The following is a 15475-nucleotide window of genomic DNA, read 5'->3' on the forward strand; positions in this document are numbered from 1 at the left end:
CAATTTATTAAAAATAAAAGATTACAACTCAAAATGAGACTTTATATGGACAAAATTATAAAATTTCGTGCTTACTTTTACGGCGATGCGGCATGGTTGGATAATATTTTCAATAAACATTTTACACCGAAAATACAGAATTAATATGTATCCTAAGCGGTATCGCATAACCTTGTCCTACGGAAAGCGAGAGGGTTTCTTAACAGTTTTTGTATTTTTAATGCTTGGGTTTATAAAGACCACTGAAATTAATAAATTGAGAACGTGAACACAAAAATATCTTTATAGCTGATTTTTTTTTAATTTTGTATACATATAAACAATAAAATCAATAAAATATCAGGGTATAATTTCACTTGGCCTCATGAATACCGAACATACAAATCCACTGGAGTGAAGATAAAAGGACTCTTAGACTTAAACTGAACAACCTATCTAAATGGTTTCCCAATACACACAGCCCTGATGAAACAAAAGACATGGGATCAAGAATCTTTTGATGAATTTTAATTGAAATTTTACAAAACAAATCTGACATGACAGTAAAAACAAGAACACAGTCAAAAGGTCTTTCATGAAATTAAACCCATAAAAATTCAAGAGGATTTCATTGAGGTTCTGTTGTTTCACCCGGCTATAATAATTTAAGAAAACAGATTTCTCCACATCTCTTCCCTCTCTGGTACCATCATAAATAGATTAAAACATTTATTTCCCTGATTGTTCCTTAGTTTCTGATTTCCCTGTGTGCATCTAGCTTTGTTCAGACTATGTTTGATATGGCTTATTCTGCTAGTTTTCGAGACCCTAACTGGACCCCAGCTTATGCATTATTCAGTGACCACACAGAAACAATCCTGTTATCCTTTGGATTTCAACTTCTACTAAACAAACTCAAGAAACATAGTAAAATAAAACTGTGACATGTGACAAAAAATCTAATCACTGAAATGTTGAGATTGTGGTGTGTGAATTTGTTTTGCTAATTAATATGGCTTCAGATCCAAAATTGAACACCAGTGAACCCATTTCAGTAGTGTGAGTCTTCCCTCTTTATCCTTAAAGCTAAAAGGTGCGTGTGAATGTGTTGGAGGTACAGTGTGTGATGTTTGATAATGAAATTCCTGAGATGTCTGGTGCTACAGAGCTGCACTTTGATATTTCCCTTTAAAATGCTTTTCCTGAAGCTAACAGCAAATAACAGTAGATAAGAAACAACACATGGTTACAAGGTTTGTACTGTACATAGCTTAGGCAAAAACTCCTTCAACAGCAACATTTATTTTAAGCATAAAATCTACTCTGGACCTTGAGAGATCTTATTATAGAATAGATAGTAATTATAGATTACAGAATAGATCTTATATTCTGTGCCATAAGATCCCAAAGATCCCTGATTTTGTTCTAACTGCACTGATTCAAGTTCCATTAAAGGCTGCATCACCTCCTGTTCCTGTTGTTTCTGACGTTACTGTCCACGAGGACTAAAAATGACAATTATCCTATCAGAAGACCTCTTCATTTGCTGCAATATTTGTGCTTCAGCTTGCACTCCCCTTTCCTATTCATCTCAAAACATATTTGGTAGAGCAGGTGTCTGTTCTTCCACTTTGCGGTCCTACATTTTGATGCCAGCGTACAGCTCATCTATCTGAGATCTGAAGTGCTGTCGCATTTCGTTCCTCTTGGCCTTTAGCGTTGGAGTGAGCAAGCCATTCTCAACTGCGAACAGCTCGGTGTGGATGTAGATGGCCTTCACCTAAAAGACACGCGTGTTGCCAGGTTGTGTTAGTGAAGATGAGCACGACACAACCACTGCACAAAGGAAAAGATTATTCAAATCTTAGTTGAATTATGAGCGAGCCTTGTACCTGCTCAAAGGACTTGAGGCCTCCTTCCTTGCCCAGTCGCACCATGTCCTCCAAGATGGCTGCCTTGACTTCCTGCTCAGGCAGAAAAAAAGCAAGGTACCTCAGCATAATGATGTCACAAGCTCTTTCAGTGAACACTCAACACATTAGCGTTAAATGTGTGCTTGGCTCAACTCAACTCTCATTCAGTCTCACCACTTTATTATTTGTTCGAGACAACTTTAGCTGTTTTTGAATCTTTTTTGAAATGAGTGTCATTCATGGACATTTTTACAATAATTATCATGATAGGACTGTCACAGCAGGTTTGGTCCATTTCAGCTTTTCTACTCCTCTGCTTCATTGCAAACTAGTTTTCACAAGCTCAACAGAAACAGTTGGTGTTCAACTGTCGTAACTGACTGGAGGCAAGTCTGGTGCTGATAGCTGGTAGTTCATTACTTGTTATGTTATGTGAAGATCAGCTTCGCACCACCTTGTCATCCTTCTTGCTTCAATATGTGTTAATATGTGTTAGAAAAGAAAATAGATGAGCTGCTGTAATTAAACTTTGGAAAGTATTACCGATTTGCCACATAGTTCCTGGTAGCTGCCCTCCAGTCCCAGGGTTCTTTTAGCCCAGCCAGACAGGAAGTCAGGGTCAGGAACCACCACTGCTACCAGACATGCCTGGAGATAAACACCATACATACAGAAAAGTCACAACACTTGCACCAAAGAGAACAGAAGACCAGAGGATTTGGTGCCTGACATTTTTCTCATTGGCAGATAAACAGGGAGCAGTTCCAGCCATACACAGTCACACACCTGCAGACTGTCTCCGTGCACAAACACCTGTGCCACTGCATCGCTCCTCGTGTAGATATTCTCTATCTTTTCAGGAGCTATGTACTCCCCTTGAGCAAGTTTAAAGATGTGCTTCTTCCTGTCCACGATCTTCAGCGTGCCATTCTGTGAACACACATGCAGAATTCGCTTCTGTCCACAAACAAAATGAAACGCCTCCATTCTAATGCATGTGTAGAATTTTACGAATCTGGCTGAATGTATGTGAAGTTGGGATGAACTCACTCACAAAACATTAACTTAACCTACCGGAAGCCACTTCCCAATATCTCCAGTGTGAAGCCATCCATCTGCATCTATAGCCTCCAAAGTCTTCTCTGGGTCTTTCAGATAGCCCTTGAACACATTAGGACCCTTCACACACACCTGGAAACCAAGACATATACACAGTTGTTATAAATAACATAAATTATCCAATGTGTAAAAACCACAAAATGTCTTGTTCATCACCTCTCCCTCCCCGTTTACAGCCAGGTAGTTCATCTCAGGAACGTCCACCAGTTTAACTGAGTTACAGGGAAGAGGAGCCCCAACGTGACCTGTTGACACAAGGTCAAGTTTAGTTCTTTTAAAGCTCAGTAATCAGTCAGAAGACTTCGTGCCCCACAATGACACAAAGAAAAAAAACTAAGTTAAGCTCTTCATTACCTGCACTCCAGTCCCCAGGCATGGTCAAGGTACATCCAGCAGTACACTCTGTTTGTCCATAGCCTTCGTAGAACTTAGGCAGAGGGAAAACTGTTATCATTATTAACATTACTACTACAAACACAGGATTAGACAATTGGGTTGTGCTAAGGTACACTGTACAACTGTACAATGACAATAAAGACTCTTAATCTAAAAAAGAAAACATGTGAAACAAAAGCTGAGCTCAGCTCGAGCATCACGGGGTTACCTGACAACCGACTGCAGCTCTGAGGAATGTTAGGACAGGAGGAGAGATGGGAGCAGCTCCTGTTATCATAATACGCACACGACCTCCTAGGCTGGTCTGCAGAGGACAGCACACTACATTAATACTCAATAGTTGAGCAGCTGTAGCGATGAAAAGAAAATGTGTGGCACACTTTGTAATTCAGCAATTTAATGCACAAATCCAGAAATGTTTTTTCTTTTCTCCCAATTGAGATTGTTTTAGTGTTGAGGCAAAAAAATCTCTGTGGTTCAATGATGGAGGAAATATTCAGAACCTTTATGTAAGTAAAAGTACTAATACCATACTGTAAAAGTCCTGCTATGCACAGTATAACTAAGAAAATGTACTGCAAACCTCCACATTATTAAAAACGAAATACTTTCAAGGAAAAACAGCAAAAATTCATATTGAAGCTTAAAAGAATATCAAAATAGTTGCCAATTAATTTTTGTCAACTGATTAATCAACTAATCATGTCAGCTGTACGTGTACATTTTCATTATTTATGTGCAAAAATAATAATTTGTTCAGTAACAAGTGTGTAAAACTATCAGATAAATATGGTGAAGTAAAAAAAATAGAATACCAGCCTCTGAAATGCAGTAGAGTGAAAGTAGAAAGTGGCTTGAGAAGAAGTCAAGTACAAGTACCTGACATTTGTACTTAACAGTATTTGTGTAAATGTGACTGTGCTACATTCAATCACTGCTGTGGTCACACTGTTTTCTACTGTACCGTCTTGCATTTTTGTACACATTGTAGTTACACATGACATATCAGCCAGATTAAAAAAAAAAAAAAAAGAAGAAATAAATAAAACCATATAGCACTCAACCATCAACCTCAACTACAGCAATACGCCTGAAGATGTAACTGGTGGCTCCGTGTACCTGGACCTTCCGGAAGATGAGTCGATCCCAGATACTGTCTCTCCTCACGATGCCTTTCTTCATCTCAGCCTCTTTCCTCCTGTAGGCAAACCCCAGCAGCCAGCGCTTCACAGAGCTGTTGGCCTGCCCAAAGATCTACAGAGACACACACACACACACACAAAGCCTCACCATAATTACTGCCATCATCATCATCCTTAATGCTTATGCTGCATCCATGCAAAGTGGAGCTAAGGTGTCTTGATCCGAGCTAACACTCCAGTCACATACCTTGTCATACATTCTGTTCAGGAGTCGGGGGACCACAGGGAACACAGTCGGTTTCAGCGTGGTCAGGTCATCAGACAGCAAACGAATATCTCCCTGGAAATATCCAATCCTGGCTCCGTGCACTAACATCACTCCCTGTCAGAGGGATAGAGTTAACAGCTTACCGCAACTGTTGCTTATGTAATGAAAGACACTCCAATACACAGGGACTGTCTTTAACAGTGGGTGACCATGGGAGCTAAGGGTAACATACAATACCTGTACTACTCTCTCAAACATATGAGCCAAGGGCAGGAAGGAAATATGGACATCGCTGGTATATAGTGGACAGCAAACCTAAAACACATGTACATGCAAGACAGGAATGCAAACACACAGACACAGTGACACACAGGCAGAAAAACACACAGTGACGGAGACGACCAAGACAAACAGACATGGAGGGAAAGCAGTCAGTGTTCATGTTTGTACCTCCACCACCCTCTCAAACATGTGGGCCAGAGGCAGAAAAGACAGCATGACGTCTTCTGGACTGGTCTGACCATAAGACTGGATGAGACAAGGAAAGAGTTTACCAAAACTCTTCATTCTTCAAATGAATAAAGTCTGATTACTATTTCTTCCTCTTATAATGTTGTGGTACCTCAATATCCTGAATCAGTGAAGGGTTTGAAGTGTTAATACAACAGACTGGACAACATTTCCTCTGTTCCTCCTCTCTGGCTCCTCATGCATTAAAACCAAAAACAGCAGATCTTGTCCTTGCTTTACTGCCTCTCCGGGTATCGAATGTGACTCAACAAAACCTGATCATAATCTCTGCAATATGCGCTCCATTTTTTGATTTCATGTTTTGTTTTTCTGGTTTCTCCTTTGCTTTGCTTGTCAGCACATCAGTTGAAGTCATGATGGCAATCCTATCTGAGGTAGCATAGCAGCAATAACAGCACTGCCAGTTACAGTAAGGTTAGAACATGGCAGAATTCAGGTGAATTTATCACTTTACATGTTTTAATGCTGTGTCTCTGTGTTAAGTGTTTAGTTGTCTCTTATTAAATGTAATGCTTGTATTAAAACCTATAAAATCCTGTTCTGAATTCCAAAAGAATTTGGTTGAGGTTTCATTTAATAATTTCTCATATTCTAACAATGCAGGTGAGGTGGGAGGATGCGGAAGGAGGCAGGAAAGGAGAAGAGGACTTTGAGGAGAGAAGGGGCCAGAGAGGAGCAACTGAGAGAGACCTCCTCCTTTGATTTAATACCTATTGCAGAAGTTAAAGACTGTCGTCTCAGTGCAACTTTAACAGCTCCAGCATCACAGCACCTCACCTCTGTCATTTTGATGAAGGCTGAGCAATTGGACACAATATTCTTATGGGTCAACATAGCTCCCTTTGGGTTTCCTGAAAGTACATACACACACACACACACACACACATACGCACGCACAGAGTGTAGAGTTAAAGTATACAGTATATTTCCAGATACTCGTGGCAGTTATATCGAATGCAGAGTTTTTGTGCATCACCAGTTGTTCCGCTGGTGAAGCAGACAACAGCCATGTCCTCAGGTCGTGGAGGCTGGAGGGATCAGGGTGACAATAATCAAACACTGGCACATATCTCACAACATCGCCGTCATTTTAAGTATTTCTGTGGTGAGAAGTTACTCACCACTGGTTGGTGATGATGGGCCTTCCCGATAGCCTGCACAAGGAGGAAAAAAGCATTAATAGAGTCATTATGGAAGAAATAAAGTGGCAAAGAAAGCAAGAAAACAGGAAATAAAACAAAGTAACAGCAAAAGGAAGTAAGCACAAAAATCAGGTTGCTAAAGGAGAAAACAGGAACAAGATAACAAAAATAAATTCACAAAAAAACACCAAGTAGACACAAAACTGACAAGAAAGAGAAAAATATGGAGCAAATAACAATATAACATATTTCCAAACTAAGCTTGGAATGTGAACATTCAAAACAGGCAAAGAACTGAAGTGTGGACACAAGCTGACCTCCATCTCCTGCAGGCTGAGGATGTGGATTCCAGCCTGTTGGCCCCTGCTGACCAGCTCAGCACTGGGGGTCTCCATTAGAACGATGGTTTTGACAGAGTGCCCCTTGCCATTAACACAGCTGAGTATCAGGTCAACTTTATCTGCCACGTCACACACTATTGTCGAGACGGAAGCTGAAAAAACATCATACAAACATGTGCAGACACGTCAGGCCGCCTGCAGTTCCTCGCCAACAAAAACACTTTGGCACTGAGGCGTGTGTGCTCACGTTGCTGCCGCGATTTACCTTTGTCTATGATGTAGCTGATGGCTTCTGTGCCCAGGGTGTCGTACAGAGGGACTGACACCAGAGAATAGGTGTAACATGCCAGCTCACTGATGGTCCACTAGAGACACACACACCGAAGGTTAATCCATTGACTCAAAATCATTAGCAGATAAACTAAGAGACTCGTGGCTTTAGCTTTAGTAAGGACTCAAACACAGCCCTGGACCAGCCCCAGTTCACTTCACTCTCAGCTGCCTTCACTGTATGGGTGGCTGGAAATGAAAACAATAAATCCACCACAAAAAACCATGTGACATAAGATCAGCGTTCAGTGGCGCAGCACGTTTGTAGCATAGTGGAAATACACAATCCTCCCACATCAATAAATTTGATAAACACGTTGGCCTCAAGTTACAAAAAAAAAAAAAAAAAACTTTGGTGGATGCGACGACCCGATCCAAAATAAAATAAAAGATAAATTGATGATGCAAACTGAAAAAAGTTAATAGATTAGCAACACTTATCATGCCTATTTGGCAGATAATCGTGATCTAAGTTTTGCTTTGAAGGATGTACACAGGAAGCATAATGATGCCATGGGGCCAGTGATTGATGCTGCTGTAGCCACAGAAGCACACAAAACTATCACTGGATTACTTCCACACTGGAGGAAACTTCTCAGGCAGCTTCTGGAGCCATAAAGAGTGTGGTTTTTTTTCCTCTGATTTTCTAAGGGGATTTGTGTGTGCTTTATGATATGAGAGTAATGATATCCGGAGAAAGTCACGCTGAAACAAAAAAATATGAGTGTTTGTCTATGTGTTCATGTTTGACTGAGTTATGAGACTTTGATGTTAGATCTGTCAACCACACGGGATGAGCCAAGGGCACACGTCCGTACCTCAGGTCTGTTCTGAGAGAAGATGCCAATGTGGCTGTCGGCTGTCTTGGAGTGTCCTTTGTGAAGAAATGCTGAACCCAGATTCTCTGATCGCTCCATCACCTGACACACACAAGACATAAACATTTCATGATATCAAATATGATATTTACTACTCAGACCATGACCTGGATGACTGAGAACCTTCATTGGAGGCCATAATATCTTTATAGGGTGATCTGCTCATGGTGACACCTACCTCTCTGTAGGACATCCATTCATAGGGCTGTTTTGGTTTCCTGGAGCCCAGACAGGCACCATTATCTTGAGGATGAGAGGAGGAGACAGATGGGGAGAGGAAAAAAGAACAACAAAAGAAAGAAGTTGAAAAACAGAATTTAAAGTAAATGATGCTGATAATATCTTCTCATGACACATACTGTACATGTTGTATTTTCCTACCAAATACTTTCTGTGCTGACATGAGAGATGTGTTTTTGAAAAACACACACAGACGTTTTGAGCAGCAGTAAAACTACAGTGTTTACGGTGTAAGCAGTAAATTCCTCTGACTCAAAACGCCGTGGTGTTACAGTGTTCACGTAAGTCTTGAGAAAGTCTACAACTGAAAATGTACAAACTGAAATAAATATAACATTTTAGCATTTGTGAATTATAGTCTTAATAGTTCTTGCAACTTACTGGAGACTCGGGCCCCTCGGAGGAAAAACTCGTACATTGTTTTGGCATCATTGTAGAAATATGTCAAGTGACTGTCTCCGTCCAGCAGTACTGAGCGGCGCGCAAACTCTCCGCCCTGGTAAAAAGAGTGAATTTCTGGCTATGAAAGCTATGCCTAATCCACCTGTAATTCCAATATTTAATTAACATACAGTTAAGATCATTATGAGGTGAGCTGAGATTTTGTTTTTAATTCATTCCACATATGAGCTTATATTATGTAGTCATTTCTCTGATATTTTCTAGTTATTTTTTTTAACCCCATTTCACTGTGTACATTGGTAATGTAAGGAAAATATGAAACAATGAATAATTTGAATCCTGTAGAATGTAACTTTTGACCAACTGAGCCTTAGCGTAAACATTGGATGTTATCACAAGATCTTGACCTTTGGTTTACGTGTGCTTTGTTTTGAGAACAAAAGGATGGAAGAGGCTAACAACAAAAAAACAACCTCAGGCAGAGGGGGAGGGCCAAAGTATAAACACACATTACAAACTAATGTTTGTCTTGTGTGTCATGCTTTGAGCATTGAAAGTGTGACAATATTTTAATGAGTTACAAAATCGCTATGACAGTAACACCCAAAATACTGCATGACATCCATGAATAGGAAGTGGAAACACTGACGCCTAAAAACAAAGGCGGGCTGCTGTTACATGAAGCTGAAAGTGTAGTTTTAAGATTTTATTTCTTTCTATTTCTTTTAATTATTGACCAAGTTTCAAGACTATGAACTCAACTCAAACCCTGCAGCCCTCTGGATATCCGACTCCAACGGACAGACTTTGGCCTCAAACTTACCGGAACCTCAACTGACTGCATGTGGAGGTCGCAGACGGATGGGAGAGCCTTGGGTCGTGTTGCCAGGTAGTAGGTTGTCGCAGCAGCCACTGCCCCCATGCTGACTAACATGGGGGTGGAGACGCTCCTGATGTACTGGCTGACATCATTCAGATCTGGCAACCCCAGCTTCTGCAACAACTCCTGGCTCAGCATGGTGCTATCAGTGAGGTGAAAGAGTGTGCCTTTGTGGAGAGTAAAATTGTTCGCGTTTGGGTGGAGTGGTAAATTTGTGAGAGCGTGTTCGATGAATGTCCCTGAGGCCGTGAGGTAAGGTGAAGGTGAAGGTGGTGGAGGTGTGTGTGTGTGTGTTTTTATAGGAAGGAGTGTTATAGGAAGGATGCTGGCCAGGAGGGGAGCTAGAGAGAACAAGAGAAAACAGCTCATTTTAAAAACTAATCTGTAGCTTTTCCAGGTTTGTTACATTTCACACCTTTACCTTTAGTTATAATGTGGATACTCCTGTCCTCAGTATTCAAAAACAAGCAGAGCTATACGACGAAATGTTCATTTATCCCCGACAGGCTTTATTTTGGAAAACCACGAACGCTAGTTAGAGAGGGAGAGACGATATGCATCACCAACACCAACATGGCTGTCAGTGTGGCACAGAAAACTATTAAAAGAGGATAAAATCACTTCACATATGCCCATGTTGACAGCTCCAAATAAATAAAATGAAAGTTAGATGGTTCTGTAAGCTGGCCTACATGCAGGACCAGCTCTACAAGGCAGTCATGGGTACTAGTGAGTGTTAAATGAGCCAACGTCTCTTGCACAACTGCTAGACGCGTAGTCTTTCTAATGTTGTATTTTCAAAGTCTTACACTCCAACAGTTTAATGACAAACTGAGCTGCAACATTATCTTTTAAACAGACACACAAATGCGCAACCATGGCACAATTCAAAAAACAAACACAAACAAAAATTATTTGTCTCGTGTCATTAACTACCCTGCGCTACCCTACTAGATGAAAAGTCAGGGCATCCCAAAGAGAATTTATCCTCTGGGGATCATGAATGTTTGCAAGAGTTTGCAGGAAAAGTCAACACTCAACTAACCTCCTTCATCAGGACTGCGTTGCTGTAGTTTGGTTTGGATGTTGCTAAAACGTGAAATAACCAATAATAGGTGAACTTTCACCTGTGGCTCAAATTGCAGTATAATTAGATCATATATCTTGCATTTAACAGACTCTCTCTGAACAAGTTTAGCAGGCATGCCTGGTTCCAGTTGGGTGTGTGTGTGTGTGCGCAAGAACCTTGGGTGAGGTTCTCCGTGTTGTAACAAACACACATGCAAGCAAACACACACACAGATGAGGCGACAGACCAGAAGAGTTCGAGCTCGAGAGTAAACAGACACAGAGACGGACCGTGTCAGGTCCACCTCCATGTGAACCCTGTGCATAAGATGACGACCTTAATGACCTAAGGCCCAGAGTACAAGCTTACAAAACAAGCTGAGGGTCAGCACTGATCATATCACTACCAAGCTGTACTGACTGTCTTGATTAAAAACAAAATGTTAAAGATAAAATTCACCATTCACAGCAAGCAAATGGATCCCACAGCCATAAGGGAGCACTGTCTCATTAGCATCACTCCTAACATCAACGGAATGAAGACATTCACTGATGACGAACGTTAAGAGGTGAAAAGCAGGCAGTGATTACTCAGACTCTCATAAACCTTCTCAGCTTGCATTAAAAGTGTCAACAGCTTTACAAAGTGCTTCAGTCTTACCTGTCTAACGGTTAAACAAAGGCTCATTTTGCATTTTTAAGGTTTTTTATTATTTATTAGCATTTGAGCCTTTTGCAGAACAGCAGCCACTGTTGCCACAAATGATAACTGTTTTGTTATTGTACTGTTAATTCTTTAAAAAAATCTCCCCTTAAAATATTCTAGTTTCTAATCTCTGAGGTGCTGGGTTGCTTTATTTTAAATAGGCTGCAAATGAAAAGAACAGCAGCAAATACATTAACTCACCTGTCAGCACTGCACGGCACGACACAGGACTCAAGACATTTGCTCACATTTCGAGACGTCCCACAAAACAGCCTTTTCAACTATGATGCAAAGGCAAATCTTCTTAAAGCCATTTCTGTTTAAGGGAATGAAGTACATGCAGTTTCCACAAATCCCCTCTTCCATAGCAACAAAAACCAACAAAAATATGCTTCAAAGCTTACTGAAAACAGTGCAAAACTTGAGTCTGTGCCATACTGCGCTCTGTATCTGCATGTTTCAATGACTGCACACTGACGGAGGTCAAGATGACCCCACCTTATAGGAGCACAATGCAAATCTCTATATGCGGATTTTCCTATTCCTACTGAAGGTGTTCCCCTCTCACCTGTAACCGAACACAGCCAGGTGGGCGTGTGGCTTTCCTTTCTCGGCTGAACATCCAATGATAGCAACCCTGCTGCAATAGCAAGCAACACGCTCTGCTCTGACATGGAGGATGCACTGATATACTACTGCCAAGACTCGTGCAGATTCTGTTACAAGATGATGTGTAACCTCAGCTAATCTACCAATCAAAGGTCAGACTGGCTCCAGGGAGGGCTCCGATAGGCTCGTTGTGGCAAGGTGGTCAGTCTGATTGACTCAAAGACTTGGCGTAAACAATCAATGGAATTTACAAACAAGATCAATGGGCTTGGAAAGGTCAGGCGACTAAATCACTGTGAGTCTGGGATTTTTCTAACTGCTGCTGCAAAATGCAATGAAATACATAACATCTTTAAAGCCACAAAACTGCATTGTACCTCACCACACCGTTTGTCTTACATGTCCATATCATTCGTCTTTCTGTAGATTCTGTTAAACGTGAATAGAAATGTGGCTTCCCTTGCTAAGTTTCTTGCGATTACCAGCAGGTTGAAGGAGATGCAGGGCTCCTCAACTTTGCCCTAGAGACCTCTGACCCTGGTGTGCTCAGCTGAGATGATTAGGCAGAGTGAGCTGAACAAACGAAAAACTGCACAATAGAAAGGAAGATGTTCTCATGGCTCACTGAGTTGTTCACTGTTGCTTCTTTCAAAGTGGGTCTGCGTTTCCAAGAGTCCATTTATTAATTGTTTGACCTATAAAATGTGACAAAATCCTGAAAAACGATGACTATGATTTCCTATCCCCTATCCTGAAGTAGAACCACTTTATTATCACAGATGACAAAAAGCAACAAATCCTCGTGACTGAAATGCTCAAACTCTGTAATGATTAGTATCTTTGCATGATAGATGTGTTAAACATTTAGTGTTAAAAATGCAGATTAATTTTCTGTGTGTATGATCAAAAATGGGCCTAAATATGTCATACAGACACCCACCAATTTCCTTTTTCCTGCACCCCCATCACAGACATATGCTTTCGTTTCAGGTAAAAGACTGTGGCATCACACACATTTCTCGTCTCAATCAGTCGACGACAGCATACGATAACTTTATCAGCTGAGTGAGTGAGTGAGAAGAGAGTGAGAGATAAAGGAAGAAGATTAAATCTCCTGTTGCACTTTATGCATGGCTGGATTATCGAGCTGCCCAAGGGCCCCCCCCAAACCTCAGGGACACAACAGGACCCCACGCTGACCACGTCTAAAGCACACTGAACACAGAAAGAAACCGGCCTTATGGAGCTACTACTGCTTCATGAAGTCTGCAAGCCCTGAAATGTTAAACTCTAATCTTAATACTGGGGCTGTCATGATATGACATTTGGACTGTGCTATTATACTGTGGCAGAAAGAATTTACAGCCACAATATTACTGCGATGTCTATAGAAAATTAGGAAAAAATGCTCATTTAAACTTTTAAACTATTTTGTGTTTTGGCTCTTGTTTGGCGTGTGAATTACATTCAAAACACAAGTGACTGAGTGTGGAGAAAGAATCTGTAAGAATAACTGCACAAAAGTACACAAAACAGAACAATTACAAAAGGAGAGCAAAAGGAAACATTCATGGACTCATGGGAAAAAGGCTTCTGCTTGTGACAGGGCAGGAAGGATGTAAACATTAATAGTGTCCTCCTCGGCTGAGCTGTAACATTAACTTGCCTCTCATCCGTGAGCAGATGTTCAAGAGAAGGCAGACATCTCTACAGCTGATTTCTCCAAAACATCTGCGACACGCCATAACAAGTGGCATACACAAGTGCTACCTTTAATAAAAGCACTCTGGATTTTAAACATTAAAAAAAGAAAGCCTGGGAATTCACTTTGACTTCCAGCTTATTTATGTCAAAATTCAATAAACCCATGTCAGACCCATCAACGCACACCGTGCAGTTCAAATTCCATCAGTCACCCTATGAAACGCACATCACTGTTTTAACAGAGAAGTACAACAATCAGAAGAAGAAGAATCACTTTATTGTCAGTATATATATTTTTACATACACACACTGAATTCATCTACTGCATTTGACCGATCCTTAGTTGAATACACACATGCAACACCCGGCAAATTACACACAGTGAAACACACACAGGAGCAGTGGGCAGCATCAAGCGCCCGGGGAGCATATTGGGGGGTTAAGTGCATTGCTCAAGGGCACATCGGGAGGGCATTAATCACTCCACCACACCCAAATTTTTCCTGCCTGTCCGGTGGGGGAATCGAACTGGTGACACAAGCCGCTTCTCCAACCTCTAGGCCACGGCTCTCATATTAACACTGCTGCAAACAGAAATTCATTGACACATTCCGCAGCTACGGCATGTTTCTCTGCATCACTGTTGTTGTTGTTGTTGTTGTTGTGAAGACCGTGATCCTATTTACTCGTGCGGCCACTCCGCCCACGTTGGTCGAGCCGGGGCGCCCCGGGTTACACAACGAGCGCACCCAAAGATACAGGGAGAAAGCGCAGGGGACGGAGTTGGACTACGGAGGGACAGCATACCAAGCAACCAATAAGAGTAGGGTGGGTTCATGGATGTCAGCCAATGAGAGAAAAGTCACCTTTCACCTCAAAACCTGCACTGTGCAACCAGATCCGTCCAGCCGTCGTTTACGGCCCCTGGTCCGTCACATGTGTGCTATGCATACTGACGCTTTCTGCACAACAGTAACATTTTGATCTCAGGTTCTCCGCAGAGGCGTACCACCATAATCCACACGAACACACACACACGTCAGCCTCAGCAATGCAAAGCTGGTCGTTAATCTACAACGTCTCACAACCACTAGACTTTAACCTGAACCGGGATCGATGCTGCGTTTCACTTCTTGAACTTTGAGCACAGAGTGAGCCAAAAGGTCATTCATACATGGAAAAATGACAACTCCAAGCGGCACAGAGAGTAACGTTAATAACATCCATAAGAGTTTTCTGAAAACTGGAGACAACGCCGACTGAAAGGACCCACTTTAACGTTCAGTACTTTAACCCCCTATTATCAATTAAATGTGAACTTTAAGCTAATACGACTCCGCCGCGTACTGTAGGCTAGATACCAGAGAAAAAAAGTTAAAATACACCGATTAACACTGCGTAGAGACAACTAAACGTCATGAAAGCGTCACCGGTTCTTCATTCACCCGCATTCATGTTTTGCATTAACAAAATGACTAACAGACCATTGAGACCACTGAATGGAGCTCCGCCTGAACATCTTAACCCAGCAAACTACGTTTATTCTTATGCCTCAGTTGTAAATCTTTGTTTAACGTGTGGAACAACAACTGCTAAACAAATGAGTAACTGCTCCTCCATTAATAAACCAACAAAAAACAACTTGACTGGAGTGCTTCCCACCTGTTAGCAGATCTCCCCGGCTTCTTGCTCCCTACCACGCGCACCTAACTGTGACGTTAAAAAGTACAACTTCCGGACAAAAGTTTCGAAATAAAATACGTTGTATTTTTGATAACTTTCTTAGGACAGAAACTATGCTAGAGCGAAATAGCAAAAGGGTGAAAG

The 15475-nt window shown here is 41.4% G+C and overlaps 1 protein-coding gene across 4 annotated transcripts; it reads right to left on the reverse strand.

Moving 5' to 3' along the window:
- Window positions 1-491: 491 nt before the first annotated feature.
- Window positions 492-15430, reverse strand: LOC124068702 (long-chain-fatty-acid--CoA ligase 1-like). 4 transcript variants are annotated; one of them, XM_046407121.1, is made up of 21 exons: window positions 15311-15430; window positions 9505-9902; window positions 8661-8775; window positions 8218-8282; window positions 7980-8081; window positions 7079-7196; window positions 6808-6983; window positions 6470-6502; window positions 6325-6376; window positions 6126-6199; window positions 5055-5132; window positions 4797-4931; window positions 4527-4661; window positions 3616-3711; window positions 3366-3438; window positions 3168-3256; window positions 2967-3083; window positions 2679-2822; window positions 2436-2540; window positions 1872-1943; window positions 492-1759 (listed from the first exon to the last, which is right to left on the reverse strand). In XM_046407121.1, the coding sequence occupies exons 2-21, from the start codon at window positions 9697-9699 to the stop codon at window positions 1619-1621; spliced, it is 2115 nt and encodes a 704-aa protein (XP_046263077.1). In that variant the 5' UTR covers window positions 9700-9902; window positions 15311-15430; the 3' UTR covers window positions 492-1618. The 4 variants fall into 4 exon arrangements, with proteins under 4 accessions (XP_046263077.1, XP_046263078.1, XP_046263073.1 ...); XM_046407122.1 differs by lacking the exons at window positions 5055-5132; window positions 15311-15430 and adding exons at window positions 5268-5345; window positions 11904-12038 and having other exon boundaries at window positions 7097-7196; XM_046407117.1 differs by lacking the exon at window positions 15311-15430 and adding an exon at window positions 11904-12038.
- Window positions 15431-15475: the final 45 nt, after the last annotated feature.

This window comes from Scatophagus argus, chromosome 12 (genome assembly GCF_020382885.2).
Source record: "Scatophagus argus isolate fScaArg1 chromosome 12, fScaArg1.pri, whole genome shotgun sequence".
NCBI classification, from domain to species: domain Eukaryota; kingdom Metazoa; phylum Chordata; class Actinopteri; family Scatophagidae; genus Scatophagus; species Scatophagus argus.

What these genes read in the sequence shown, in the direction of transcription:
- LOC124068702 (XM_046407117.1), bottom strand. Translation starts at nt 12,009, where the DNA reads ATGTCAGAGCAGAGCGTGTTGCTTGCTATTGCAGCAGGGTTGCTATCA. An exon ending in CTGGCTGTGTTCGGTTACAG is followed by an intron (nt 9,903 to 11,903) that starts GTGAGAGGGGAA and finishes TGTTCTCTCTAG; the next exon opens with CTCCCCTCCTGGCCAGCATC. An exon ending in GAGCTGCAGTCGGTTGTCAG is followed by an intron (nt 3,439 to 3,615) that starts GTAACCCCGTGA and finishes CCTCTGCCTAAG; the next exon opens with TTCTACGAAGGCTATGGACA.